General features: G+C 38.0%; 1 protein-coding gene across 2 annotated transcripts in view; it reads right to left on the reverse strand.

Moving 5' to 3' along the window:
* Positions 1–27,800, reverse strand: part of LOC150083876 (valine--tRNA ligase-like) — a 180,018-nt gene that overhangs the window by 26,042 nt on the left and 126,176 nt on the right. For both annotated transcript variants that reach the window (XM_090374919.1, XM_090374918.1), the window contains one exon: positions 15,396–15,602. In XM_090374919.1, coding sequence (XP_090231045.1) covers positions 15,396–15,602 — 207 coding nt within the window. The remainder of the gene's footprint in view (positions 1–15,395; positions 15,603–27,800) is intronic.

Genomic DNA, 27,800 nt, shown 5'->3' on the forward strand with positions numbered 1-27,800 from the left:
TCTTAACGGATATCATCAAATATCTTTTTAAGTTCCGAAAAAAAAAAAAAAAAAATTTAATCACACAGAACAGTGTTTTTATTTTCTAGGATGGGATAAAGAAAATCACAAGAAATTGCCATTCAAAGAGACTTTCTACAAAACATCACTGTTTTAGTGGAGTCAGTTTGTTTGTTTGTTTATTATTTGGTTTTTAGGAGCATTAGCAAATAAGGCCATATTGCTCTGGGGATATGCGGTGGTCATTCCCTGACCTTTCCACATCCTCCGTATTTGGTGGGCACGAGCTCGAACCCCGGTCTAATCAAGAAGCGTGTGCTATGCACTGCTTCTCCTGCCCACCTGGCTATGGAGGCGCCTAGTGGAGTCAGTTCCCAAATAAAAGTACCAAATAAAAATATTGATATTTTAATGAAGTAATAGAATAAAATTTTGAAGTAATATATAAAATTTGAAGATATTTATTAAAAACATACAACCAGGAAGTTGCTATAATTAAGTGTTGCAAGCATTTGTTAAAAGTTAAGCTCTGAGATATTGGTATCTTAATTTTATCACCACTTCCCTTCCATGTGTTTAATCATGGCACATTAATGCAACAGAAGATTTAACATTTATATATTTAAAAAAAAAAATGTTGTGATATAAATAACAATAATAGGTTATGTCACTGAATAAGAAGCTCATGAGATCCCCTGAGAAACAAAATTTGAGAAATTTTGTTTCTCGGGGGAAAAACAAAAGTTTTTTCTCTGCTTTCTGTTATAGTTTCTCAACTTTTCCGATTGAGAAACTGTAATAGAATATTGAAATTTTTTCAAAAATGAGTGGGATTAGATTATTCAATAAAAAAGAAAAAAAAAAAAAAAAAAAATCGCCACTACAGGTCTCTGTCTCCAAGATATTTTAATATTCAATTAGAACTATGTCAAGGAACAGGTACATTAATTTGCTTCTTACTGCCACAGAAATCTTGCAGTATGTTACAAACAGATAACTCCACTAACAAAAATCATTACAAAGCTTATAAAATAAATTCTAGGATTAACTAGAATCTATCCCAGGAATGACCATAAAATTACCACAGGACTAAAAACCCTTATTTCTTAACCTATACAGCATTTAAATGTTAGATTTAAATGATAAATGGAATAAAAAATAAAAACATTTTGTTCAATGTGATTTATATCATTGATAGCATGAACACTTATTTGGTAATAATCCTTAGTAATTTGGCATACAATAAATATCTTTTGCTGATCATAACTTCCTGCAATCTGCAAACGACAAAATAATAACAGTCTCATTCCCAATGAATATGAAAATGCAAATACACAATAAACAAACAGCACCAAGTTACTGGGGAAAAATCCAGATGTGAATGTAAAATATGATTTTAACAAACATTCAACGATCTAAATTTTTTACCAAATGATGTTTTCACCAGCTGTATAATATAAGATATAAACCAGTTGTTTATAGCTTATTACCTAAAAACCAAAAACCGAGGATTTGAGATTTATTTTATTTATTTTTTTTTGAAAATGCTACATGCAACAGTCTGTTAATTTGCATTATTCTTCAAGTTTTGCATCACTTAATTTCGGACACTTTTTGTAAATATTTAAACCAAAATTTTTTTTTTCTCCAAAGTCCTCAAAAACTTTTTCATTAAACAAATCTTTATATGCATATGCAACAGAGGAAGATGTACCAATTGAGTATTCACTAATGGTGAACATTTGGCACTACTTATCCCTGGAAAAATTTCTTTTCTGCTGGCCAGTTGTTGACAATATAGTGCTGTTCTCTTGCTTAACTGTCTCAAAGCACAGGAACTGGCAATATTTGGTAAATCCACCCTGCAATTCAAGCAAAAGCATGATGACTTTAAAATAATTACATAACTGACAGTGAAGTTCCTTGACTGCATTCAATATTTGGGACATACTCTTATAAGTCTCCCTCATTCCAACAGAATGGAATTCGATACAGGTATTGAAGGCTTTCTGTTTCCATTAAGTATAAAACTACCTTCAACCTTATTTTAGATGAAACAGTGAACAGCCACCATTCTTCACTTTGTTCAAACCCCATTTCTTCTATCATTATTATTATTGTTAACAGCTACAAAACAGCAAACAAATGTGCCTGAGGGTGCAGCTACAAAGCATTATTACACAGCTTCAAAGCAGAAGCTTGGAGTATACATTTCCCAAAGTAAAAAGAAAAGTAAATGTACATAAGAAGACTAGTGAATTGAAATGTACAGATAAAATAAAACTAAATAAATAAAAGTAGGACTCATCCGTCCTATTTAAGTGAACAGGTAGGAGTAAGGCAGAGCACTGGTATTTCTTCACACACTACACAATCGGAGTCTTAGAACTTGCAAGAAGAGTCCATTTTAAGTCAGGTAACAGATGAGGTTAGCAATTTCAATTGCCTCTTGAAGTGTCCGGGGGTGTCAAATATCTCCATATTTGCTTTGTTCATTGATCTTGCAGTCCTGTTGTAGAAGTTGTAATATCCATAATTTGTTCTCGCATAGGATGGTTTCAGCAGTGGATGGTTTCTTAACGCTCTTGTCGGAGGGTTGAAATTTATTTGTGAGATAAGATGAGGGCAATTCAGGGTACCATTTAACAGCTGGTTAAGAAGGAGTAAGTCGGCTTTATATCTTCTTTTTTCCAGCGTTTCGAGTCTAAAGAATACACACCACTCTTGGTGGGATTTCTCATTGTATTCAAGGCCACTTTTAAAGCAAACGTACTGGATTGCTCTTTTTTGAATATTTTCAATTTCTAATTTTTGGTAAGCAAAATGTGGGGACCAGACCTGTGAGGCAAATTCTAGGGCTGGCCTAACATAGATTTTGTAAAGAAAGATGAAAAGTGCCAACTGATTGAAGTTTCAGTTAATTCTTTTCAGGAAACCTAGTTTTTTGCTAGCTGCCTTCACAATGTTAGAGACATGAACATCAAAGGAAAATGATTCTTTAATAAAGATACCTAAATTTTTGGCTGTACTAACTTTTTTGATTGCCTTGTTGTTGATACAATAAAAAAAATTAAGTTTGTTTTTCTTGTGTGCATTAGCAAAGCTCATCAGCTCACACTTGTTTTCATTGACTGCCATTTTGTTCTCCTTCAGCCACTGAATAACTCGTTGAAGAGCTTGTTTAGGATGATGCAGTCATTGGTACTGCGAATTGCTTTATAGATTTTTGTCGTCTGCAAATACGTTGATTTTGATTTGGTAGTCTCCAAGGGTGCTTGGCAGGTCGTTGATGTAGATAAGAAATAATAGCAGGCCTAAGGATTAACCCTGTGACATATACACTGCTCAATTAAATTAACAGAACAAAATGTTCTTTATGAATATTTTATTGCAAACAGTGACGCCAAATGCAAATATTTGATATAATAGGCATCTTGGTATGCAAATTATGAATGTCCAATAGAAATTGATCTATCACCTTAAAGAGCCGCATATTATGCAAATTATTCATGCCTATAAAAACATGGGTTGTGACCACATCACTTCATTCCCGTTTTTTTTTTTTTTTTTTGGCTTGCTCTGTGGGATAGCCACATCTCCATCTACTCAGAATGGCAAGTGATCATCGTTTAGATGATCCTTTGAGATGGTGGGTTGTTGGACACAAAGCTGGGCAGTTCCAGGCAGATGTGGCACGTTGGCTTAATGTGACATGCAGAGTCATCTTGGTACTAATGGAAGCAGTTACAGGTTACAGGAACCATTACAAGGGCTGAGCAAGGTCACCCAAGGATTATGTCAACCAGAACAGACTGCTTTTTTTGGATCTAACAGCAAGACCCTAAAATGTCCTGTTTATCAACTGTTCTTGAGGTTGCTGTGGCCACAGGTGAAAACATTTACAACTGGACTGTGTTAAGTAGGCTCAATTCAAGTGGACTCCATGCAAGGAAGCCAGTGATTTGTATCCCATTAACCGCAAACCACCACAGAACCCGTTGAAACTAGTGCCATGACCATGTGACTTGGAGCCCTGACAAATAGGGTACAGTTCTGTTCTCTGGCGAGTCCTGTTTTAGCCTACAAACAGATTCTACACGTTATTTCATCTAGAGACAACGAGCAATGTTCTCATGTGGGGTGGAATAATGATCAACGGCTGCACCCCTCTTCATGTTTTTGATAGAGGTACTGTAACTGCGCAGAGGTACCGAGAACAGATCCTCGAACCCTATGTGTGACTTTTTAGGGGTAGAGTTGGCCCAGATTTTTTTTTCATACATGACAATGTCATTGCGCATAGAGCTCAAGTGGTGGAGGATTATCTTGAAACTGAAGATATCCAGCGACTGCTGTGGCCAGCATGATCACCAGACTTAAATCTGATTGAACATGTCACTGACAATGATCTTAAGAATTATTCAGATAATTTGTGTTCTTTAAAAGATGAAATGAAAAATAGATTTTTAGATTTATTTTCTTTTGAAGTGAAGCCATGGATGTTAGATCCAATTGGATATGATGCCAGGTCTGCTAGTGAAGAAATTCAAGAACTCGTTGAATTAAAATGTAATGAAGAATGCAAATATAAATTCGAAAAGGGTGGAATGGCCGAGTTGTGGGGATCAAAAACAACTAAACTTCTTTGTTTCGCAATGTCTTATATGGTTGAAAGTGGTTGAAAGTTCAGTAAATAAAATATTAACAAAGGAAAGAAACAGAAATGATATATGTTCAAGAGGAGACATTACAATTAAACTTACTACCATCATGGCGAACATTGAACTTTTAGCTAAGAAATATAGGGCTCAGGAATCCCATTAAATAAACGGAGTAAGTATAAAGTATTTTCTTGTTTAAAAATTTCATGGGGGCAATAATTAAAAAAAGGTTGAGAAACACTGTTGTTAGGCCTGTTTAGCCGTTAGAGGGGGATCATACGCCTTACTGATGTCATGTGACCATATCTTCGAGCATCTTGTATTGACTTCTGGTGGAAGAATTAGATTTTTTGCCACACATGGTTCACTGCTGTCAGGCCTGTTTAGCCATTAGAGGGGATCATATGCCTTACTGATGTCACGTGACCATATCTTCGAGCATCTTGTATTGACTTCTGGTGGAAGAATTGGATTTTTCGTCACACATGGTTCACTGCTGTCGGGCCTGTTTAGCCATTAGAGGGGATCGTATGCCTTACTGATGTCATGTGACCATATATTTGAGCATCTTCTATTGCCTTCTGTAATGTGATCTTTTTTGGTAATTCTTACACAATCCCTATAAATGTCCCTTATGTGAAGTTTCTCACTGTTGTCTCCTCATTTCACTGTTACACCACCATACCAAATTTTGTCCCACTTCATCGCAAACTGCACAAGTTATACCACATTTGCTACATGTTAATTTGTCGAGCAGTCTACAGACGGGTACATAAGTGAATCTTACACATCATAAAATATCAACTATTTATTAATTTTTCTAAACACAGAAATTCTCATACCATCAACTATCAGATCCCACTCTGCAGTCATCTTGGCACTAATGGTATTTTAAATATATACAATATTCCAAATGTAGAATTATATGCCATATATATATAGTTTTAAATCTGAATTAAAAGCAAGTGCTCAATACTAGAACACATCAATTAATACCAATATATCAACGATTTAATGCATATATATTTTTTTGCAAATATAGACTGTTGTCCACCTTATTAGCATTAGCATTAGTTGAGGCATATGATGCAAGAAAGCAAGCTTATACAGCATCAGCTAAAAAAAAGAAAAAAAAACCTTCCCACTTCACCCATCCGAACACTCTAAATGTTTGTCTAGTTCAGCCTTAAACTTATTTAAGGCTCTCAATTTCCACAACAACAGACGGAAGTCTGTTCCATCAATCAACTACCCACTGGCTAAAGGCAAATTTCCACACATCTATTCTACAACTGACTTTCCTCAATTTGAATCTATGCCCCCTCAGGTTCTTAATCTGAGCAAGCGGAATTATCCCATCAGCATTGGGTCTGCTTAAACCATTCAAGGCCTTATACAGCTTGATCAGATCACCTTGCAGGTGCCTAGTCTCCAGATGCTATAACTCGCAGAACTTAAGCCTTTCTTTGTAAGCACACCCCTTTGTTCCTCTCACCAATCTTGTTGCTCTTCTCTGTACTCGTTCTAGCAACTCTAGATCTTTACTAAAATAAGGCCTCCAGACCTGTATACAATATTCAAGGTGTGGCCTGACCATTGCCTTATACAAAGGGATAATCACCTGTCTCTACTAGCAAAATTCCTATATATCATTGACAAAACTCCATAACCTGCTCTGGCAGCACATCTGCACAGCTCAAGGAACTTGATATCTGACTGTACAATTAACCACAGGTCTTTTTAATTCTCCACCTCCCTGAGTGTAGTACCATACAGTTGGTATGTTATTCTTGGGTTACTGCTACCCATATGGAGTACTTTGCATTTCTCAATGTTAAACTTCAGTTGTCACTTCTCAGCCTATCTGCCTAACTTTTCTAGTTCCTGTTGCAGTAGCATACTGTCTTTACCGTCATTAACAATCCTGCCAACCTTTGTATCATTTGCAACTTGAACATTAAGCCTGATATACCTTCATCAATACCACTGATAAATACACAAAAGAACAATGGGTGCAGCACCGAACTCAGGGGGACTCCGCTAATAAGATTAGTCCAAGTAGAGCAGTGTTCATTTATTACCACTCTCTGCCATCTCTCACTCAACAATCCCTTTACCCATTGCAGCAACTTGACCTTAATGCCATACCACTCCAATTTGTACAGCAGTCTTCCATGTACAATAGTATCAAAAGCTTTCCTGAAATCCAAGTATATGTTATCAAAATTATTTTTTGCATCCATTTCCTTTGTGACCACATCATAGTATCCAATCAAATTAGTCAGACAAGACTTCCCCTTAACAAATTTGATATAAACGGAACTTGTAGATAATACTCGATACTGAAAAATATATATAGCGTTATAACTGTGTTGGGATACAAGTTTAGGGTTATAATTTTGTACTGAAATTGAAATCTTATTGAAATTAAATCGAAATCATGACTCAGAGCAGAACAGCAAGCCAAAAGGCTCAAGCTAATGGGAGTGCTGTGGCTCAGGGGAGAACTGAGGGGGGCAGTTGCCGTCTGAATGACAGCCTTTTAAAATGCACTGCTTCCATGATGTTTGTGGAGCAATCGGGTATGGGACATGATATTGCCATGGGGGATGTCTTTGTGTGTGTGCGTGATGTAAGGAAATCAGGCGACAACTCAGCGTTGTTATGGGCCTATATGAGAGCTTGAAGCACAGAGTGGATGCCCTCGAAGGATCTAAATTGAGGGGCCCATCAAGCTCTCAGCTGCCCACATCAACGCCAGAGCTTGCACTTGGTCATCATGCAACACAGCGGCAACCCCCAAGGCAGAATGCGCTGGTCCCACAGGAACTAGTAGTTGTTGGTGACTATTGTCAAGGAAATGGGGAACATGCATTGTAAAAAGGATAGGTGGAACAGGACCAGGGTATGTCTGCCAGGGGAAAAGGTTGATGACGTTGTAGAGCGGATATCATCTTTTAAGGGCACAAAAGGTGATATAGTTGTACACGTTGGCACTAATGATATTAAGAGTAGGAGACTGGCAGAATTACTTAACAAGTACAGGTCACTGTTGAAAAAAAGCCGTGAATTAGGGTTGAAATTGAAAGTGTCTGCAATTCTGCCCAGACACGACAGGAGGGAGTATATGATGAGAGCCTTGTCGATCAATTCGGACCTGAAAAGATTGTGCAAGGCTCAAGGGGGTAGAATTTTTTTCAGCCTGGTCTGTACTTGTTAACAGGAGAGACTGCTTCTACAGGGATGGGATACACTTAAATAGAAAGAGTGCAAGAATATTTGCTGATGCTATTGAGGCAGTGTTAGGTGGGTCGGAAAACTGCTAGCTTGGGGGAGATACAAGGACTAATAAATTAACAGTAGCCACTGGCAGAGGTGAAAGTGATTCTTGCACTGCTTATATTGGAATGAGCAGCAGCCTGGAAAACAAGATGCAGGATATTTCAGAGACTACTGGGAGTCATTGTGGTACAAGTAAACACATGGATTGTGTTAGGGTAGCTAAGAATAGAAACAGGTGCATGTATACTTGCGTGTACACAAATGCTAGGAGTTTGGTAAATAAATTTGATGAATTTGAGGTATTTGCTCAAAACATCAAAGGCAGATATTGTTGAGATATCAGAGACGTGGTGTCACACAGATATAAGGAATGCAGAACTGGAATTTGGGGAGTACAATGTGTACAGAAAGGATAGGAAGGGAGGAGGGGTTATATGCTATTAGTTAAGAAACACATAAAATCCAAGGAAGTGAAGCCAGTCGACATCGCTGGACAGTGCATTGTCGAGTCAGTTTGGTGTGACATAAGCATTGGGAGATCAAAATTGAGAGTAGGAGTGTGCTATAGACCTAATGACTCTGATGAGTATAATAAGAAACTGTACAGGGAAATAGAGTGGGCCAGTAAATCAGAGTCTTATAATGTGGTTAGTTAGTTAGTTATTTGGTTTTTAGGAGCATTAGCAACTAAGGCCATATTGCTCCGGGATATGCGGTGGTCATTCTCTGACCTTTCCGCATCCTCCGTATTTGGTGGTGACGGGCTCGAACCCCGGTCTAATCAAGGAGCATGTGCTACGCACTGGTGCTCCTTCCCACCTGGCTACAGAGGCGCCTCTTATAATGTGGGATTTTAATTTCTCAGATATTGACTGGAATTTGTGGGTTGGTCACTCACAAACTAGCAAGGCTTTTGTGGATTTATTGGATGATTGTTTTCTACATCAGCATGTTCGAGAAGCAACTAGAGGGAGTAATACTCTTGATCTGATTATCAGTAGTGATTCTTCATGCATTAAGAATCTGCAGATAAAGGAACCACTAGGTGGCAGTGATCACAGTGTGATGAAGTGGAATTTACTCAAAGAGGTAACTACCATCAGGGGTAAAGAGAAGGGTTTTTGCTTTCATAAAGGCGACTACGATGGTCAGAGACAGTATTTAAATTCTATACAGTGGTAGCCTCCCTAGTCGAATGGTCAGGAGTGGGAGTGCAGTAGCACACGCTCTTTGAGTAGACCGGGGTTCAAGCCCCTGACTGTTGAATGCGGTCGATCTCCCAACCTGCAATGGACCAGCGTGGCAGATTATGGTCCATTTCCCTCAGCATGAATTGAGGAGGCTTCCATCCTGTAGTGGGTTTTTAATTGCTGCACTTTACCTTTACTGTGGGACCAACTGATGATGTTACCAACAGCAAGTTCAAAATGGAAAGCATTCAAAGAACTTATTCTTGGAAGCTACTAGGCTTTATATACCAACTAAGAAATATTGTTCAAGGTTTAGGCCTAAATGGATGTCAGATGAACTAATGATACATATGGCAGAGAAGAAAAATGCATGCGATACATATAAGCTGGTCTGTAACCAAGTCACAAAGGAGATTAGGCAGGCAAAGGCAGATTATAAGAAATCCTTGGCAAAGGATGCAAAGAAAAACAGAAAAGCATTCTTTACCTATGTAAACTCTAGAAGGAAAGAGATGAATCAGATTGGTCCACTGGATATTGATGATTCAACAGTTGAGGATCTTGCTCAGGTGGCTAACAAATTAAACGAGTAAGGAAAGTGGAGGAGAAATTGTTCAAGATAAACATAAAAAAGGCACCTGGGGTGGATGGGATCTATCCAGTTATATTAAAGGAGGCAGCAAAGGAAGTAAGCAAACCCTTAGCCATAATAATGAGAGCTTCTTTGGACTCAGGGGAGATACCCATAGACTCTAGTCGCTAGTCTGTAATTAAGTCACAAAGGAGGTCAGACAAGCAAAGGCGGTCAATCAAATTGGTCCACTTGATGTTGGTGGTTTGATGGTTGATGATCCTGCTCAGATAGTTGACAAACTGAATGAGTATTTTGCATCTACATTCACACGTGAGGAATTCTGTAAGGAAGGGGACGACAGCAGTTTACTAAACTCTAACAGGGAGCTAAATGATTTTGTAATAATGGAGAGCAACTGGAAGTTAAACATAAAAAAGACACCTGGGGCAGATGGAATCTATCCATTTATATTGAAGGAGGCAGTGAGGGAAGTAAGCAAGCAAACCCTTAGCCATAATTATGAGAGCTTCTTTGGACTCAGAGGAGGTACCCATGGACTGGAGATGTGCAAATGTGACCCCAATTCACAAAGGAGGATTTGTAATTATAGCCCTGTGAGTTTAACTTCTGTTCCTGGAAAATTAATGGAGGCACTGGTTAAAGAAGCACTGCAGAGTCATCTAGACAAGACTTCAGTTATAGCTCGGACCCAGCATGGTTTTGTGAAGGGAAAGTGTTGCTTGACCAATTTGATTGGATACTATGATGTAGTCACAAAAGAACTGGATGCAGGGAAGATCTTTGATATATATTTTTTGGATTTTAGAAAGGCTTTTGATACTGTTGCACATGGCAGACTGCTGCACAAATTGGAGCAGTGTGGCATTGGAGGCAAATTGCTGCTATGGATAAAGGGATGGTTGAGGGGGAGAAGACACAGAGTGGTAATAAATGGACACTGCTCATCATGGACTAATGTTATTAGTGGAGTCCCTCAGTGTTGGGTCCATTATTGTTTTCTGTATTTATAAATGATATTGATGATGGTATATCGAGCTTAATGTCCAAGTTTGCAGATGATAGATACAAAGGTTGGCAGGGTTGTTAAGGACACTAATGACGATACGCTGCTGCAACAGGATCTGGAAAGGTTAAGCAGATGGGCTGAGAGGTGGCAAATGAAGTTTAACATTGACAAATGTAAAGTACTACATATGGGAAACAGCAATCCCAGAGCAATGTATCAACTTTGTGGTACTACACTGACAGTGGTAGAGAATGAAAAGGACCTGGGGGTAATTGTGCAGGCAGATATGAGGTTCTTTGAGCAGTGCAGACGGGCTGCAAGAGTAGCTCACGGTGTCTTGTCAATGATATATAGGAAATTTTCTAGCAGGGATAAGGAGGTGATTATTCCCTTGTATAAGGCAATGGTCAGGCCACACTGAGTACTGAATACAGGTCTGGAGGCCTCATTTCAAGAAGGATATAGAGCTGCTGGAACGTGTATAGAGAAGGGCAACAAGATTGGTGAATGGAACAAAGGGTTGCTCTTACGAAGAAAGGCTTAAGTTTCGCAAATTACAGTGTCTGGAGACTAGGCACCGGCAAGATGATCTGATTGAGGTGTATAAAGCCTTGAATGGTTTCAGCATGCTCAATGCCGATGGGATTCCTCCTCTTGCTCAGAATAATCACCTGAGAGGGCATAATTTCAGATTGAGTAAAGACAGATGTAGAATAGATGTGCGAAATTTGCCTTTAGCCAGCGGGTAGTTGGTTGGTGGAACAGACTTCCATCCCTTGTTGTGGAAGTTGATAGCCTAAATAAATTTAAGGCTCAGCTGGACAGGTATTTTGAACGAACGGAGTGGTGAAATGGGAGTGGTTTTTATTTTTTTATTTTTTGGCTGATGCTGCATAAGCTTGCTTTCTTGCATCATATGCCTCTACTAATGCTAATGCAAACCCGTGCTGTATCTTAGCTCTTACTGCTGTCTTGTATAGGTGATCCTATATCACCTCTTTAACCAGTTACTCCATTATTTTCCCCAGAACAGAAGTTAAACTAACAGGTCTATAATTAATTGAGTTACCCTTTGATCCCCCTTTGTGAATTGGGGATACATTTGCACATCTCCAGTAAATGGGGACCTCCCCTGACTCTAAGGATGCTTTCATAATTATGGCTAGGGGTTTGCTTACTTCCCTTGCTGCCTCCATTATAACTGGGATAGATTCCATCTGCAACAGGTTCCTTTTTCATGTGTAACTTCAACAATTTCTCCTCCACTTTGCTCTCAATTATTACAAAATCACTTAGCTTCCTGTTCGAGTTTGATAAACGTCTGGCATTCCCCTCCTTGAATAACTCCTCATGTGTGATTGTAGATGCAAAATACTCATTGTTTATCAGCTACTTGAGCAGGATCATCAATAGTCGAACCATCTTTGTTAAGTGGACCAATCTCATTCATCCCTATCCTTCTAGAGGTTACATAAGTAAAGAACTCTTTGCTGTCTTTCTTTGCATCCTTTGCCAAAGATGTCTCATAATCTGCCTACGCCTGTCTAACCTCCTTTGTGACTTGATTACAGACTAGCTTATATCTGCCATAGGCTTCTGTGTTGCCTGATAATTTATATGCATCCCATGTATTTTTTTTTCTGCCACGAGCATCATTAATTCATCCGACATCCATTTAGGCCTGAACCTTGAACAGTATTTCTTAGTTGGTATGAAAAGTCTAGTAGCCTTTAAGATTAAGTCCCTGAAGACTTCCCATTTAGAATTCACCTTTGGTAACATCATCAGTTGATCCCACTGTATAGAATTTAAAAACTGTCTGAGACCACTGTAGTCACCTATAAGAAAACAAAAACCCATCCCTTTACCCTTGATGGTAGTTACATCTTTAAGTAAATCCCACATCAGTACACTGTGATCACTGTCACCTAGTGGTTCCTTTATCTGTAAATTCTTAATGCATGAATAATCACTGCTGATAATCAGATCAAGGGTATTACTCCCTCTGGTTGCCCCTCGAACATGTTGCTGTAGAAAACAATCCTCCAATAAATCCACAAAAGTCTTGCTAGCATGCAAGTGACCAACCCACAAGTTCCAGTCAATATCTGGAAAGTTAAAATCCCCCATTACAAGACATTCATTTACTGGCCCTTTCTATTTCTCTGCACAACTGTTCATTGTACTCATCAGAATCATCAGGCCTAAAACATACTCCTACTCTCATTTTCCCCTTCCCAGTGTTTACGTCACACCAAACAGACTCAACGTTGCACTGTCCACCCATGTCAACTGGATGCACTTCCTTATATTTTATGTGTTTCTTAACTAACAGCATAACCCCTCCTCCCTTCCTACCCTGTCTGTCCTTTCTGTACTTCCCAAATTCCAATTTTGCACTGCTTATATCTGTGTGACACCATGTCTCTGATATGCCAACAATATCTGCCTTTGATGTCTTGATCAGCACTTCAAATTCATTAATTTTATTTACTATACTTCTAGAATTATTGTACATGCAAGTATAGATGCACTTGTTCTTACTTTTAGTTATCCTAACAGACCCCAAGAGCTTATTTATCTTTGTCATCAAGCTAAAACAGTTCACAAAATTCACCAGGATTATTGTTTTTGTGTTTATTTTCAAGTTCTGAAATAGTAAACTTGAAACTGACAATCTCAAAATTGTACTGTATGAGTTCTCAAAAAAATAAATTTTCTAGATTGCAGATTTATTAAAAAATGTACTTCTATACTAAGGCATTGTTTATTGAGAAACCAACTGGCAAAAGAGTACCAATCAGGCAACAAAAAATGGCTTGGATGCATAATCAAAGCCTCACATATGGGTTCATTTAGCTTTGTAACTTTCTGCATAAAGGTGTTCTACATACACTGACCACTTTCTTTACAGTTTACTGTGCAGCATAATAAAATATCAGTGTAAATGTTAAAAAAAAACACAGAAAATAGTTGAATTACAGAGTGAACAATGGTTCTTAATGCAGATATTGCTGTAATAGCAATGCATGATACAAAAGATGACTAAAGGAAGAGGTACACTTATACAGTAAATATATGATTGAACACAAATTTTCAAGTAAAAAAAAAATAGAGGTTGATTTATACGCTGGTCAGTTATCTATAGTACTATGATTACCTGCATGGGTAACCTTTGAACGCATTGCATAGCCTGGACAAGCAATAAGGATACACTGCTGTCCACAAAAAACTCACTATAGTATACAGTGAAATAAAAAATATTATGGAATTTTTTTCCAAATTAATAATATAAGAAGTAATTAATGCACATCAAAATGCAATAAACAATTTTTTAAAAATGCATTTATGCATTGGCTACATTTATTTATTTTACCTGTTATTCTGGGCTGTAGTTGCACTTTTCTCTCCACTTCTCTGAGAGTATTTGGCTCTTGCTGGTTAATTTATTTTCTTTCAGTTGATATCTCATAGTACCATCTATTTTTTTTTTTTTTAATAGATTGTATGTAGGTAGTGACAGCACTTCACAGGTATAACATGTTTCAGTTGGCAATAATTTCTGCATAGTAGTATTAATCTGATTAATCAATATTTTATAATATTGATTATTGAGTAGTATTAATCTGATTAATCAATATTTTATAATATTTATAATTGCTTTTAGCTCATATAATTAAATTATTTTATTTAATTATATGAGCTAAAAGCATACTACCAACCCTACCAGGGGAAAAAAGCATTTTCCATAATACAAGTAAATTTTTAACACTAGAGAAGCTGCCATGAAAGATGAAAGAAAACAATGCGCATGCCTAATGAATGTACTTGGAAATTGCAGTAGTTCAGGATTACCAATAATTCCTGTAAGTCGGTGAGATTACTACTGCTGTACTAATCGCTGAGTGTTCATTCATCAAGGGAAAATTGGTGTTTAGCCATGCTGGAGAAAATATTTATGCATATCCTAATAAATAATCTTTGTAAATACATTGTGAATAAGTAATCTATAAAACGTTATGCAAATAATTTTTAAAATATTATATACTTTCAGCACAAATCACTCTTAACATAAGTTCAAATACCCAACTTCATTGTGATTTTAGTTAAAGAAACCATCACATTTGCCAGGAATAAATAATCACATTACATCCTTTAAGTTGGTAGAATTTTTCTCAATATTTTTTTTTCAATTTCTACATAGTCGTGTTAATTTGATTAATCAATATTTTAAAATTATTTTAATTATATGCTCTGTCGTTTCGTTTTTTTTAGGAGCATTAGCAACTAAGGCCATATTGCTCCGGGAATATGCGGTGGTCATTCCCTGACCTTTCCGCATCCTCCGTATTTGATGGTGATGGGCTCGAACCCTGGTCTAATCAAGAAGCATGTGCTATGCATTGCTGCTCCTTCCCACCTGGCTACGGAGGCGCCTAATTATATGCGCTAAAAGCATCAACAATCATTCTATGGGTGGGGGGGGAGAAGCATTTTCCTTGGTAGAATGGTGTGCCATTTTCCTTCATCTTTTGTGACGTAAACTATAAGTAAGGATAATGATAAGTGTACGTAATAAAATTAAAGGTCTCAATGCCTCATTGACACCTCTCTCTCTTCAAATAAAAAACATACACTCAAAGGAACGGCATCTAGCTCACCTGTTTAGTTTCAGGATATGGTGTTACACAGAGACTTGTAGATTCCCAGTCAAGTATATAAGCTAATCTTTGATAAATTTCTTCAGTCAAAAAAGGAAGAAATGGTGCAGATACCTGGAGAACTGTTGCCAAGCAAGTCAACATAACATTACATACAGTCATAACAGATTCCTTATCATCAGACTTTAACAGTGACTTAACAGTTTCCTATGGAAAGAGTAATACAAACTTGTTAACTTAATTGTTTACTATATACACAAGGTAGCATTTCTTTCTTCAAGCAAATCAAAAATAAAAGACTTAGTCATAAAACAGTTTCTTTAAAAAAAAAAAAGAATAATCAAATATAAAGACTGCTGCCTTATTTTTTATATCAAGTAGCAAATAATTTTAAATTTAAATGTGATACATTTATTTTCATATCTTTAAATTATTAAAGATCTAATTTCTTGTTTAGCTCCAATAATCACTGCAATAAAGAAAAATATGATTTAATAATGCAAACTATTAAAACAAATAGTTTTAATAGTTAGCTGGTCATCACCTAGGGCAATGGTTTTCAACCAGGGTGCGTTTTCAACCTGCAGCACCTCAGGATGCCACAACAACATTCCAGGGGTGCCACGTAATTTGGATTTAAATTACTTAAACCCCCGATAGTATTCTCCACCTTGTCGCGGTGGGGGGGAGGTGGCTTGCGTGTCCCGATGACCCGTAGAGCTAATCAGCAGTAGCTTAGCTACTGGTAGGGCCTCCCAAGCTGGACAGGTCAAAGGGTAGGGGACCAGACTAAGAGAGATACCCTGGTGCTCCAGGTTGGGGGTTGCTGCAACGGGCTAGCTCCTTGTTCAGTGTAAAAAATATACAAATGCTAAACGACCTACAAGTGAAAATGAAAATGGACTGCACTTTCGGAAACGACTCGGCAAACGGAAAAGGACTATGATTTTGGGATGTTGGAATATTCAAGGCCTTTCAACTAAAAGAAACTTTCTTCCAGATGAACTGCAAAAATTCAAGTTAGACATCATCGTGTTATCAGAGACAAAGAAAAAGGGATGTGGAGAGGAAATAATGGGAGAATACTACCATTTTTGGAGTGGAGTCAATAAGAGTGGAAGAGTAAGGGCAGGAGTTTCTATTGCTGTTAAAAAGAAATTGAGACACATCATCAAAAATTGGCAATTTATTAATGAAAGAATGATCTCATTGGAACTGACAGTGTATGGGAGAGAAATATGTATTTTGGGAATATATGCCCCGATTAATGACACCGCTGATACCTTCAAGGAGGAATTTTGGGAGGATCTGAGAGAACTAATAGAAAAAATCCCTCAGAACAAAGAGATATTTCTAATGGGAGATTTAAATGCAAGAGTAGGAACTGAACAAAATAGCAAAGTTATTGAAAGATTTGGAGTGAAAGAGAGGAACGACAACGGAGATAGACTATGCAATCTTTGTGAACAGTTCGACTTGAGAATAAACAACACATTTTTCCAACACAAGGATATCCATAAATATACTTGGTCACAGGAGACAAGACAAATTAGATCAGTTATAGATTACATTATTTCAATACATTCAGGGACATATGTATTGAAAGATGTCAGAGTTTATAGAGGAGCTGAATGTATGTTGATCTGACCATTTTCTTGTTAAAACAACACTGAGGTGGAACTGGTTTAAGAAAATGTGTGGACAACCAACAATGCAGGGAAGGAGAAATGCTACAAAGTGGATCAATTTAACGTTGACCCACTCCAGGACGACAGCATTAGAAGCAACTTCACCCAGAGACTGGATGCTGCAATTAACATAGAGATAAAAGGTAATACTGAAGAAATCTATGAATATTTAAAAAATACTGTAAAAAAAATAGCTCATGAAATCCTAGGCAAAAAGAAGAGCCAAGGAACAAAAAAGACCTGGATTACAGAGAAAGTAAGAGCTGCTGTAGAGGAAAAGAAACTTGCATATCAGAAATGGCTGGGTGATAGGAATGATGCATATAGGAACATTTATGTTGAAAAGAAGAAAATAGCCAATCGGTTGGTAGTAGAAGCAAAAAATGAAGAATGGGAAAGGAAATGTGCAACTATTAATAGCAAATTGGGCTTCAAGCAATCAGCGGAATCATGGAAGGTCCTTAAAGACTTGAGAAAACAGAACACTGGTTTGCAATTAATACCTTTGAAAGACGGGATGGAGTACTATGAAGGACTTTTAAAAGAAGACCGGGAAGAGTTCAAGATGATGGAGGATTCTGGTGTAGAAGACTTGGGCTTAAAAGTTTCTGTTAGGGAAATGGAACTCCTGCTAAAGGAAGGAAGGAATGGCAAATCACCTGGATCTGGTGGAGGAGTTTACATGGAACTTCTGAAATATGGAGGAAGAGGAGTGGCTGTTCTGATACAAAAACTGTTAAATAGTATACTGAGAGGAGAAGAAATACAAAGAAATGATAACAGGATATATTACATCAATTTATAAGAAGGGCAATCAGAAAAGCTGTTCAAATTATAGAGGAATATGCGTCCTGAACCTGCTGTTAAAGATCCTTGGAAAATGGATCAGGAATCATTTAGAAGCCCGAATCAAGGTGTCAGAAGAACAAAGTGGTTTTTCAGCCAGGAGGTCATGTATAGACCATATCTCAACAGTATGACAGATCCTTGAAAAATGCCAATCGAAAGGAAAAAAAGTCTTTATGATTTTCATTGACCTTGAAAAGGCATATGACAGTGTTCCAAGAAAACTCTTATGGGAAGCACTGAAAGAGGCAAATATTGATGGACAACTGATTAACATTATTAAGGCAATTTACAGGAATAATAGATGCAGAATTAAAGTGGGATCAGCTTTGTCACCCGAATTCCACACTTCAAAAGGCTTATTACAAGGTTGTTGCATGTCACCAACACTTGTTCAAAATTTATATCGACATCTGCCTAAGATCCTGGTAAAAAAAAATGCAATAAAATGGGACTGCCGATTAATAAGAACACCTATATTCACAATTTACTTTTTGAAGACGATCAGGTGGTGATAGCACAAGACTTAGAAGATGCAAAGTATGCATGTCATCAGCTGTTTGAGTAATATAAACAATGGGGTCTAAAAATCAATTTTAGCAAGACTGAAATGTTGTATTCAGGACCAGGACACATTCTAAATATTGCAGGTTTTAAAATCAAAAAAGTCGATAAATTCAAATATTTGGGATCAATCTTACAAAGTGATGGATCATCCCAAGCAGAGATTGATAAGAGAACTGCAGATGGCAGAAAGGCTATTGGCTTATATTTCAAACGATTATACAAAGTCTTCTATTGTATGGAGCGGAAACCTGGACATTGAATAGGCAAGCGGAAAACAAATTGCTCTCCACAGAAATGGATTTTTGGAGACGCTCAGCAGGAACTTTTAGCAATAGCATTAGCATTAGTAGAGGCATTTGATGCAAGAAAGCAAGCTTATGCAGCATCAGCCAAAAAAAAAAAAAAAAACCCACTTCCACTTCACCCCTCTGTTCGTTCAAAATACCTGTCCAGCTGAGCCTTAAACTTATTTAGGCTATCAACCTCCACCACAAGGGATGGCAGTCTGTTCCACCAACCAACCACCCGCTGGCTAAAGGCAAATTTCCGCACGTCTATCCTACATCTGTCTTTCCTCAATTTGAATTTATGCCCTCTCAGGTGATTTTTCTGAGCTAGAGGAAGAATCCCATCAGCATTGAGCATGCTTAAACCATTCAAGGCTTTATACACCTCTATCAGATCACCTCGCTGGTGCCTAGTCTCCAGACACTGTAATTTGCAAAACTTAAGCCTTTCTTCGTAAGAGCACCCCTTTGTTCCATTCACTAATCTTGTTGCCCTTCTCTGTACTCGTTCCAGCAGCTCTACATCCTTCTTGAAATGAGGCCTCCAGACCTGTATACAGTACTCTAGGTGTGGCCTGACCATTGCCTTATACAATGGAATAATCACCTCCTTATCCCTGCTGGAAAAATTCCTGTATATCATTGACAATACTCCATGAGCTACTCTTGCAGCCCGTCTGCACTGCTCAGAGAACTTCATATCTGCCTGCACAATCACCCCCAAGTCCCTTTCATTCTCTACCACTGTCAGTGTAGTACCACAGAGTTGATACGTTGCTCTGGGGTTGCTGTTTCCCATGTGTAGTACTTTACATTTGTCAATGTTAAACTTCATTTGCCACCTCTCAGCCCATCTGCTCAACCTTTCCAGATCCTGTTGCAGCAGCATAGTGTCAGTAGTGTCCTTGACAACCCTGCCAACCTTTGTATCATCTGCAAACTTGGACATTAAGCTTGATATACCATCATCAATATCATTTATAAATACAGAAAACAACAATGGACTCAACACAACCCTGAGGGACTCCACTAATAACATTAGTCCACGATGAGCAGTGTCCATTGATTACCACTCTCTGTCTTCTCCCCCTCAACCACCCCTTTATCCATAGCAGCAATTTGCCTCCAATGTCACACTGCTCCAATTTGTGTAGCAGTCTTCCATGTGCAACAGTATCAAAAGCCTTTCTAAGATCCAAGTATATAATATCAAAGTTATTCCCTGCATCCAGTTCTTTTGTGACTGCATCATAGTATCCAATCAAGTTGGTCAGGCAAGACTTCCCCTTAACAAAACCATGCTGTGTCTGAGCTATAACTGAAGTCTTGTCTAAATGATCCTGCAGTGCTTCTTTAACCAGTGCCTCCATTAATTTTCCTGGAACAGAAGTTAAGCTCACAGGTCTATAATTACTTGTGTCAGCCTTTGATCCTCCTTTGTGAATTGGGGTCACATTTGCACATTTCCAGTCTATGGGTACCTCCCCTGAGTCCAAGGAAGCTCTCATAATTATGGCTAAGGGTTTGCTTACTTCCTTTGCTGCCTCCTTTAATATAACTGGATAGATCCCATCCAACCCGGGTGCCTTTCTTGTGTTTATCTTCAACAGTTTCTCCTCCACTTTACTTCCAGTTATTTCAAGATTCTGTAGCTTACTGCTAGAGTTGAATACACCTCTGGCATTCCCCTTGCTGAATAACTCCTCATGTGTGAATGTCGATGCAAAATATTCATTTAGTTTGTTAGCTACCTGAGCAGGATCATGAACAGTTGACCCATCAATATCCAGTGGACCAATCTGATTCATCCCCTTCCTTCTAGAGTTTACATAAGTAAAGAACTCTTTGCTGTTTTTCTTTGCATCCCTTGCCAAGGATTTCTCGTAATCTGCCTTCGCCTGCCTAACCTCCTTTGTAACTTGGTTGCATATCAACTTGTATCTATCATAGGCTTCTGTGTCATGTGTTAATTTATATGTATCCCATGCATTTTTCTTCTCTGCCATATGCCTCATTAGTTCATCTGACATCCATTTTGGCCTAAACCTTGAACAATATTTCTTAGTTGGTATGTAAAGCCTAGTAGCTTCCAAGATAAGTTCTTTGAATGCTTCCCATTTTGAATTTGCTGTTGGTAACATCATCAGTTGGTCCCACTGTATAGAATTTAAATACTGTCTCAGTCCATCGTAGTCGCCTTTACGGAAGCAATAACCCTTCCCTTTACCCCTAATGGTAGTTACCTCTTTCAGTAAATCCCACTTCAGCACACTGTGATCACTGCCACCTAGTGGTTCATTTATCTGCAGATTCTTAATGCATGAAGAATCACTGCTGATAATCAAATCAAGAGTATTACTCCCTCTAGTTGCCTCCCGAACATGCTGATGTAGAAAACAATCATCCAATAATTCCACAAAAGCCCTGCTAGTGTGTGAGTAACCAGCCCCCAAATTAAAGTCAATATCTGGGAAATTAAAATCTCCCATTATAAGATTCTCTGATTTACTGGCCCACTCTATTTCCCTGTACAGTTCCTTATTATACTCATCAGAGTCATTAGGCCTATAGCACACTCCTACTCTCAATTTTGATCTCCCAATGCTTATGTCACACCAAACTGACTCAACACTGCACTGTCCAGCGATGTCGACTGGCTTCACTTCCTTGGTTTTTATGTGTTTCTTAACTAATAGCATAACCCCTCCCCCCTTCCTATCCTGTCTATCCTTTCTGTAGACGTTGTACTCCCCAAACTGCAGTTCTGCATCCCTTATATCTGTGTGACACCACGTCTCTGATATCCCAACAATATCTGCCTTCGATGTTTTGAGCAATACCTCAAATTCATCAAATTTATTTACTAAACTCCTAGCATTGGTGTACACACAAGTATACCTGCACCTGTTTCTATTCTCAGCTACCCTAACACAACCCATGTGTTTATTTGTACCGCAATGGCTCCCAGCAGTCTCTGAAATACCATGCATCTTGTTTTTCAGGCTTCTGCTCATTCTAATAGAAGCAGTGCAAGAATCTCTTTCACCTCTGCCAGTGGCTACTGTCAATCTATTGGTCTTTGTCTCCCCCCAAGCTAGCAGTTTTCCGACCCACCTAACACTGCCTCGATAGCATCAGGCAGAAGAGACTTCTAGAAGAGACAGAAAACGGAATGAAGACATAAGGGAAAAAATGGAAGTGAAAAAGACTATTATTGACACCATCAAAGAAAAGCGTCTAACATGGTATGGACATGTAAAATGGATGCAAGAAAACAGATACCCAAAGGCTATCCTGGAATGGATACCTCCTGGAAGAAGAGGTAGACTTAGGAGGACATGGATGGATGGGAGTATGGTAGTGCATGACAGCCCAAGGCTTAACCGACAAAGACACCCTGAACTGCACTTTATGGCGGGAAATAATTCCTACCAAGAAATAACTTGTAGGCTGAGGAAACCCATTGTAAATGGAAACATCCTCTTGAAGAAGAAGTTACTTAAACTTATTTTTTTAAAAAATTTATATATTTATTTCATTATAAAAAGGTGTATGGTATCTTTTTAGTTTTGTAGTGATCCATAATTGATGTATATTTAGTACCTCTATATAAAGAATAAAATTACTATATATACAGGGTGTTTCAGTTAAACGTTTCAGAACTTCTAAGAGGGGTAGGGTATATCCTGACAACTCGAAATCATATAGCAATGTGGGGTCGGAAATGCTTTCCTGAAGCGGTGTTGTACACAGAAGCACCATAAAAAGAAAAGAGACCGTAAGTGAGAAATTGTTTTAATAATACATGAAAAGAAGTAAAAGGTACATGGATTAAAGTAAGTGTTCGAAGTTTCTTCAACCTCGTATTGCTTTCGCACAGTGGTACCTTGGAAAATGTGCTACAAATCCCCTTTTTCCTGCTGAAGTGTTGTTTTCCGATGAGGCATCCTTCACAAGGGAAGGAATTTTCAACACGCATAACGACCATATCTGGGCGGTCGAGAACCCGCATGCAATACGACGTCGTGCAGCACAGATTCGATTTTCGGTCAATGTACAAATGGGCCGGTATTATGGGAGATCACCTCATCGGACCTTACCTGTTGCCGTGTCGTCTAACCGGACCTATCTACTTGATCTTTCTGCAGCAAGTATTGCCACAACTTTTGAGAGATGAACAGATTTCTGCATCGACGCAACAGACAATGTGGTTCCAACACGATGGAGCCCCTGCCCATTATAGCGGAGATGTTCATAACTACCTGGATGTCACATTTGGTCAACAGTGGATCGGACGTGGTGGTCCCGTGCGTTGGCCTTCTCGGTCACCCGACCTATCATGTCTTGATTTTTATTTCTGGGGTCATATGAAATCGCTAGTTTATGACACCCCTGTTGACAATGCTGAGGAGCTGGTTGCAAGAATCGCAGTAGCTGCCGAAGAAATTCGAAATTCGCCTGGAGTATTCCAGAATGTTCGGATGTCCATGCGTCGGAGATGTGAGGCGTGCACTGTAGCCCGTGGAAGAAATTTCGAACACTTACTTTAATCCATGTACCTTTTGCTTCTTTTCATGTATTATTAAAACGATTTCTCACTTACGGTCTCTTTTCTTTTTATGGTGCTTCTGTGTACAACACCGCTTCAGGAAAGCATTTCCGACCCCACATTGCTATATGATTTCGAGCTGTCAGGATGTACCCTACCCCTCTTACAAGTTCTGAAACGTTTAACTGAAACACCCTGTATACAGGGTGATTCACTACCAGTGCGACAAACTTGCAGGAGGTGTAGGGGCCACAAAGACGAATCGGAATCACATAGCATTGCAGGGTCCGAACTGCCTTCGTCACGTGGTAGAGGACGTTGAACGGGAGGTTGCGTGAACAGCGATCCCGCTGAAAGTCAGCATTTGCGAACCGTTTTTGTTGAAGAAACCAAGTAGTAAAAGTCCTCCGGAGTGGATAATCTGCAGGCTCCAATGATTGGACGCATTGCAGATGCTATGAACTCATTTGGTTTGTTGACAGTATCCTCCATACAGTGGAATGGGAAATACCCATTCCACTGTATGGAATGGGAAATACCCAATCGTTGGCCTATCGCTCAAGTACTCGTACTCGGATTGCCTTCTGCAAGACGTAGGGCATTCTCCTCATTGTCTGGTGTCCTTGTCGTTTGCTCTCGATTCATGGTACCGCTCGTGAAACAACCAGTCTCACGTAACCTTCTATGCACACGTGCGAAAATCGTATGATGAGGAGCACGCCTGTGCGGGAAATGTACCTGGTACAAGTGCAGAGCGGCGCGCCCGTTACAGTCCGCAGCTCCATATGCGAGGTGCATGTCGGCCAGTTCAACGTTTGAATACGCGTCCATCCTACTGCCCCGGGAACCGGTTCGCAAATGCTGACTTCCAGCGGGATTGCTGTTCACGCAACTTCCCGTTCAACATCCTCTACCACATGACAAAGGCATTTCGGACCCTGCAATGCTATGCGATTCCGATTCGTCTTTGTGTCCCCTACACCTCCTGCACGTTTGTCGCACTGGTAATGAATCACCCTGTAGCTATATTATTGTAATAACTATCATATAACAGTTTTTTAATATTATATATATATATACACAGAGAGAGAGAATCTGATCTAACAGGAATAAAATTGAGTAGGGGTGCCACAAAATAAAATAAATTACTTATGGGTGCTGTTATTAAAAAAAGGTTGAAAACCACTGGCCTAGGGCAACAATGTTCCCACTGTGCTTATCAAGGTATACCACAACACAGTGCTAAATATGCTGCTGGAAAAATATCAAGCTAAGTATCGCCAATGTTCAAAGCTTAAACAGCATAGAGGTAAAATTAGCGGATACAACAGAAACAAAGAGCTACAACTAAACAATAATTATGAATTAATTTATTCTGGAAGTAAGGTACTGTGCAAGAAAATTTAATTGCCTAGAAAGCATTTTCCAGTACAGTTGTGTGATGAAATTTATCTATGAATATGGCCCAACAGAAGGCTCAAAAAATATAAAATAAGTGACGTGGTCTTTATTACTAGTAGCACAACCATCAAACACAGTATGTCCCTTAAAACAAACACATCTCATTTGTGATTAACCTTCTGCTCATGTTTTTATGAAAATTTCAGGATTTCTTCTGTATAGTGTGACAAGTATAATAAACATTTTTTCTCAGAGGCACATTTTGCACAGCCACACAACGAGGCTTCAATATTTGGTGTCCCCATAAAGTAGAAATACATTTTTTGAAATTTTATTAGCACATCATTATAGTAAAAAAAAAAAAAAACAACCATAAATAAGTTAATATATATAACATGTCATATTTTCAACAATAATTATAATGCCATTAAAATGTCAAAAAGCCACAAAATTTTAGCAAAATCCCCAGTAAAAATGTCAGAGTGGTATCTTTTTTTGAAATTGCCTTCTAAACTTTAAACAGACAAAAAATGTTTTGTGCACAAAGTTTTGTAGCAGTAGGGGTGTCAAAATTTCAAAGCACCTGGGGGCCCAACTAATCTAAATGTACTAGTGGTTTTTGTCCCAGTTAATCATTAGTTATTAGCATTTAAATAACACACCTCACTCTATTCATCACCCTTACTTTCTCCAATACCTTTCTCTGTTCCTTATCTAAAGTTGTGGTATAATCAAGACCAAAAGTTACAGGGAACATTTGTTTTTGGCACTTTTCTTGCAGATGCCTCAATTTTGAAAGAAATGGATTAGATTCTACTAATAAATTATGCTGAAATCCTAATTTAATGCTTTTCTAGAAAATTTTCTGAAATTCTATTCTCTCTCTCTCTCTCTATCTTTTAAAGTTGTTACTTGTTACTTCCTGAGTTTCCCTGAAAAACTGGCCAATTAGGATAATATTTTTTTTACTGTCTTTTCCATATATCAAGAGTTTATAAACTGCAGGTTGTATATAGTATTAATCAATGTACAGTATTACAAATTCTTATGCAGTGTTTTTTTTTTATATACTTTGTGACCTTTTTAATATTTATCTTCACTCCAAGGCACTGGCTTGCAATATTATTGAAAATTTTTTGATGACACTCTTGTCCACTCTAGTTCTTTCTAATGATAAATGTGGCTTATAAAAGAATTGTCTTGCTGTGTTTTCATAATTTGTAATTTCTGTTTCTTGTTTTACATATGAAAAATTACACCATTTTTTCACATACATCATGCAGAAAAGAGGTTCTTTATGGTCTAGGTAGAACAATAAGAGAGAGAGAGAATTAAGCATCATCATAATTCATGGTGCTACTAAAATGTCAGCCAATTCCTGATACAGTTCATGTAGCATTTAAAAAATTGAAATATAATACAGTAAACCCCCGCTACTCGCAGTATCTGTATTCGCGGTTGCTGATTTAATATAAAATGAAACCTAAAAAAATGTGAACTTTAAAGCGCCTTGAACATTTTCCGCCATAAAAAAAACATGTGCGTGGCTAAAATTATCTTTCATGGTCAAAACAGCACTCAGTGGGTGGAGGGAGAGGGGTGACAAAATCGCAAGCGTGAATGTTTCTCACTAATCCTTGTTCAGTATGTGTTATGCGCTTGTCATGGAAGGTTTCGTCGTTTGCTTTTAATTTATATGCTTATAAATTGAATAAATTTATCAATTTATAAATTGATATGCTTACAAAAGTGATAAATCTACCATTTTGCAGTGTAAAACAGACTTTTTTCGAGTGTGTTAACGGAAGAAAGTGACTTTATTGTGGACAAGTTCTTTCTAACCCGTACAAAAATATGGCTACGAATAACAAGGGAAATGTGAAAAGATCAAAGAAAGTGATGACATTAGCAAATAAAATTGAGTTATTAGACAAAATTTCTAATGGTGAAAGTGCCTCCTCAGTGGCAAAACATAAAATCAATGAGTCAACGGTATGATCAATCAAAAAATCGGAAGAAAAAATCTGCCGTAGTGTCCATGAAAACGCGCCAATTGCTTCAAAAATTTGCTCTGTAACTCGTGATGTTAAATTAGAAAAAATGGAAAAGGCTTTAAATCTGTGGATAGAAGACCGAACTCAAAATAAAATTCCGTTAAGTTCACTCATCGTTCGTGAAAAGGCAAAACTCCTTTATCAACACTTGAGCAAAACTGGTGATAGCACTGGCAGGATAAGTTTTTTAGCTAGCAAAGGCACTGGTTTGAAAGAGTTGTTTTAAATTTCTAATAAATATTACAATCAATATTAAATTGTTTCTTATTTTCATTTCGATGCCATATGCTTGCATTTCACTATGTACTGTCTAAGTACATAGTCGTATTATGAAGGTACATATAATACATACATAGACAAACTTTTAGACTAGTTTTTCTTATATATTTCATACTTTGGAACGGAACCCCTTTATTACTATGGGAGCCATAACTCAGGATTCGCGTTTTCGGTATTCGCGACATTTCTCAGGAACGTAACCCCCGCGAATGGCAGGGGTTTACTGTACTATTCTACATGGTTTTTGATATTTGTAAACTAATAGCTGTTTTCAACTCAGTATTTTTATGCAGATTTCAGAAATGTTATTCGTTTTTTTCCTATCACATACTGTTTTTTCCTATCACATACTCTTAATTATGTTAAGAGTAAATGCTGGGAATCTGTAAACTAAATTTCTTGTTTCTTGATCTTGAGGGCTCCATGCAGCAGCGTTTATCAGTGTGAGCTCACTTTATTTTTGAGGTTATCATGTTAAACTTGTGCTAAAAAGTGAGTGAAATATCTTCACACAAGTGCTGGAACAATCTGAACTTATTTTGTTACATTTGCGGAAGTGTCAAGCAAAGACAAGATATTACAGAATTTGAAAAAGATGTGTACTGTGCTTATTCTGGAGTGAAACGCGATGACCGAGATAAACAATATAAAGTTTGCCAAACTTAAGTTGGAGCATTGAGATTGTGGAAAAATGGCAGGAACCTACAAACCAGTGCGATTACTTTTGCTTACTT

This window comes from Mastigoproctus giganteus, chromosome 6 (assembly GCF_048544385.1).
Source record: "Mastigoproctus giganteus isolate SK-2022 chromosome 6, ASM4854438v1, whole genome shotgun sequence".
Lineage (NCBI taxonomy): Eukaryota > Metazoa > Arthropoda > Arachnida > Uropygi > Thelyphonidae > Mastigoproctus > Mastigoproctus giganteus.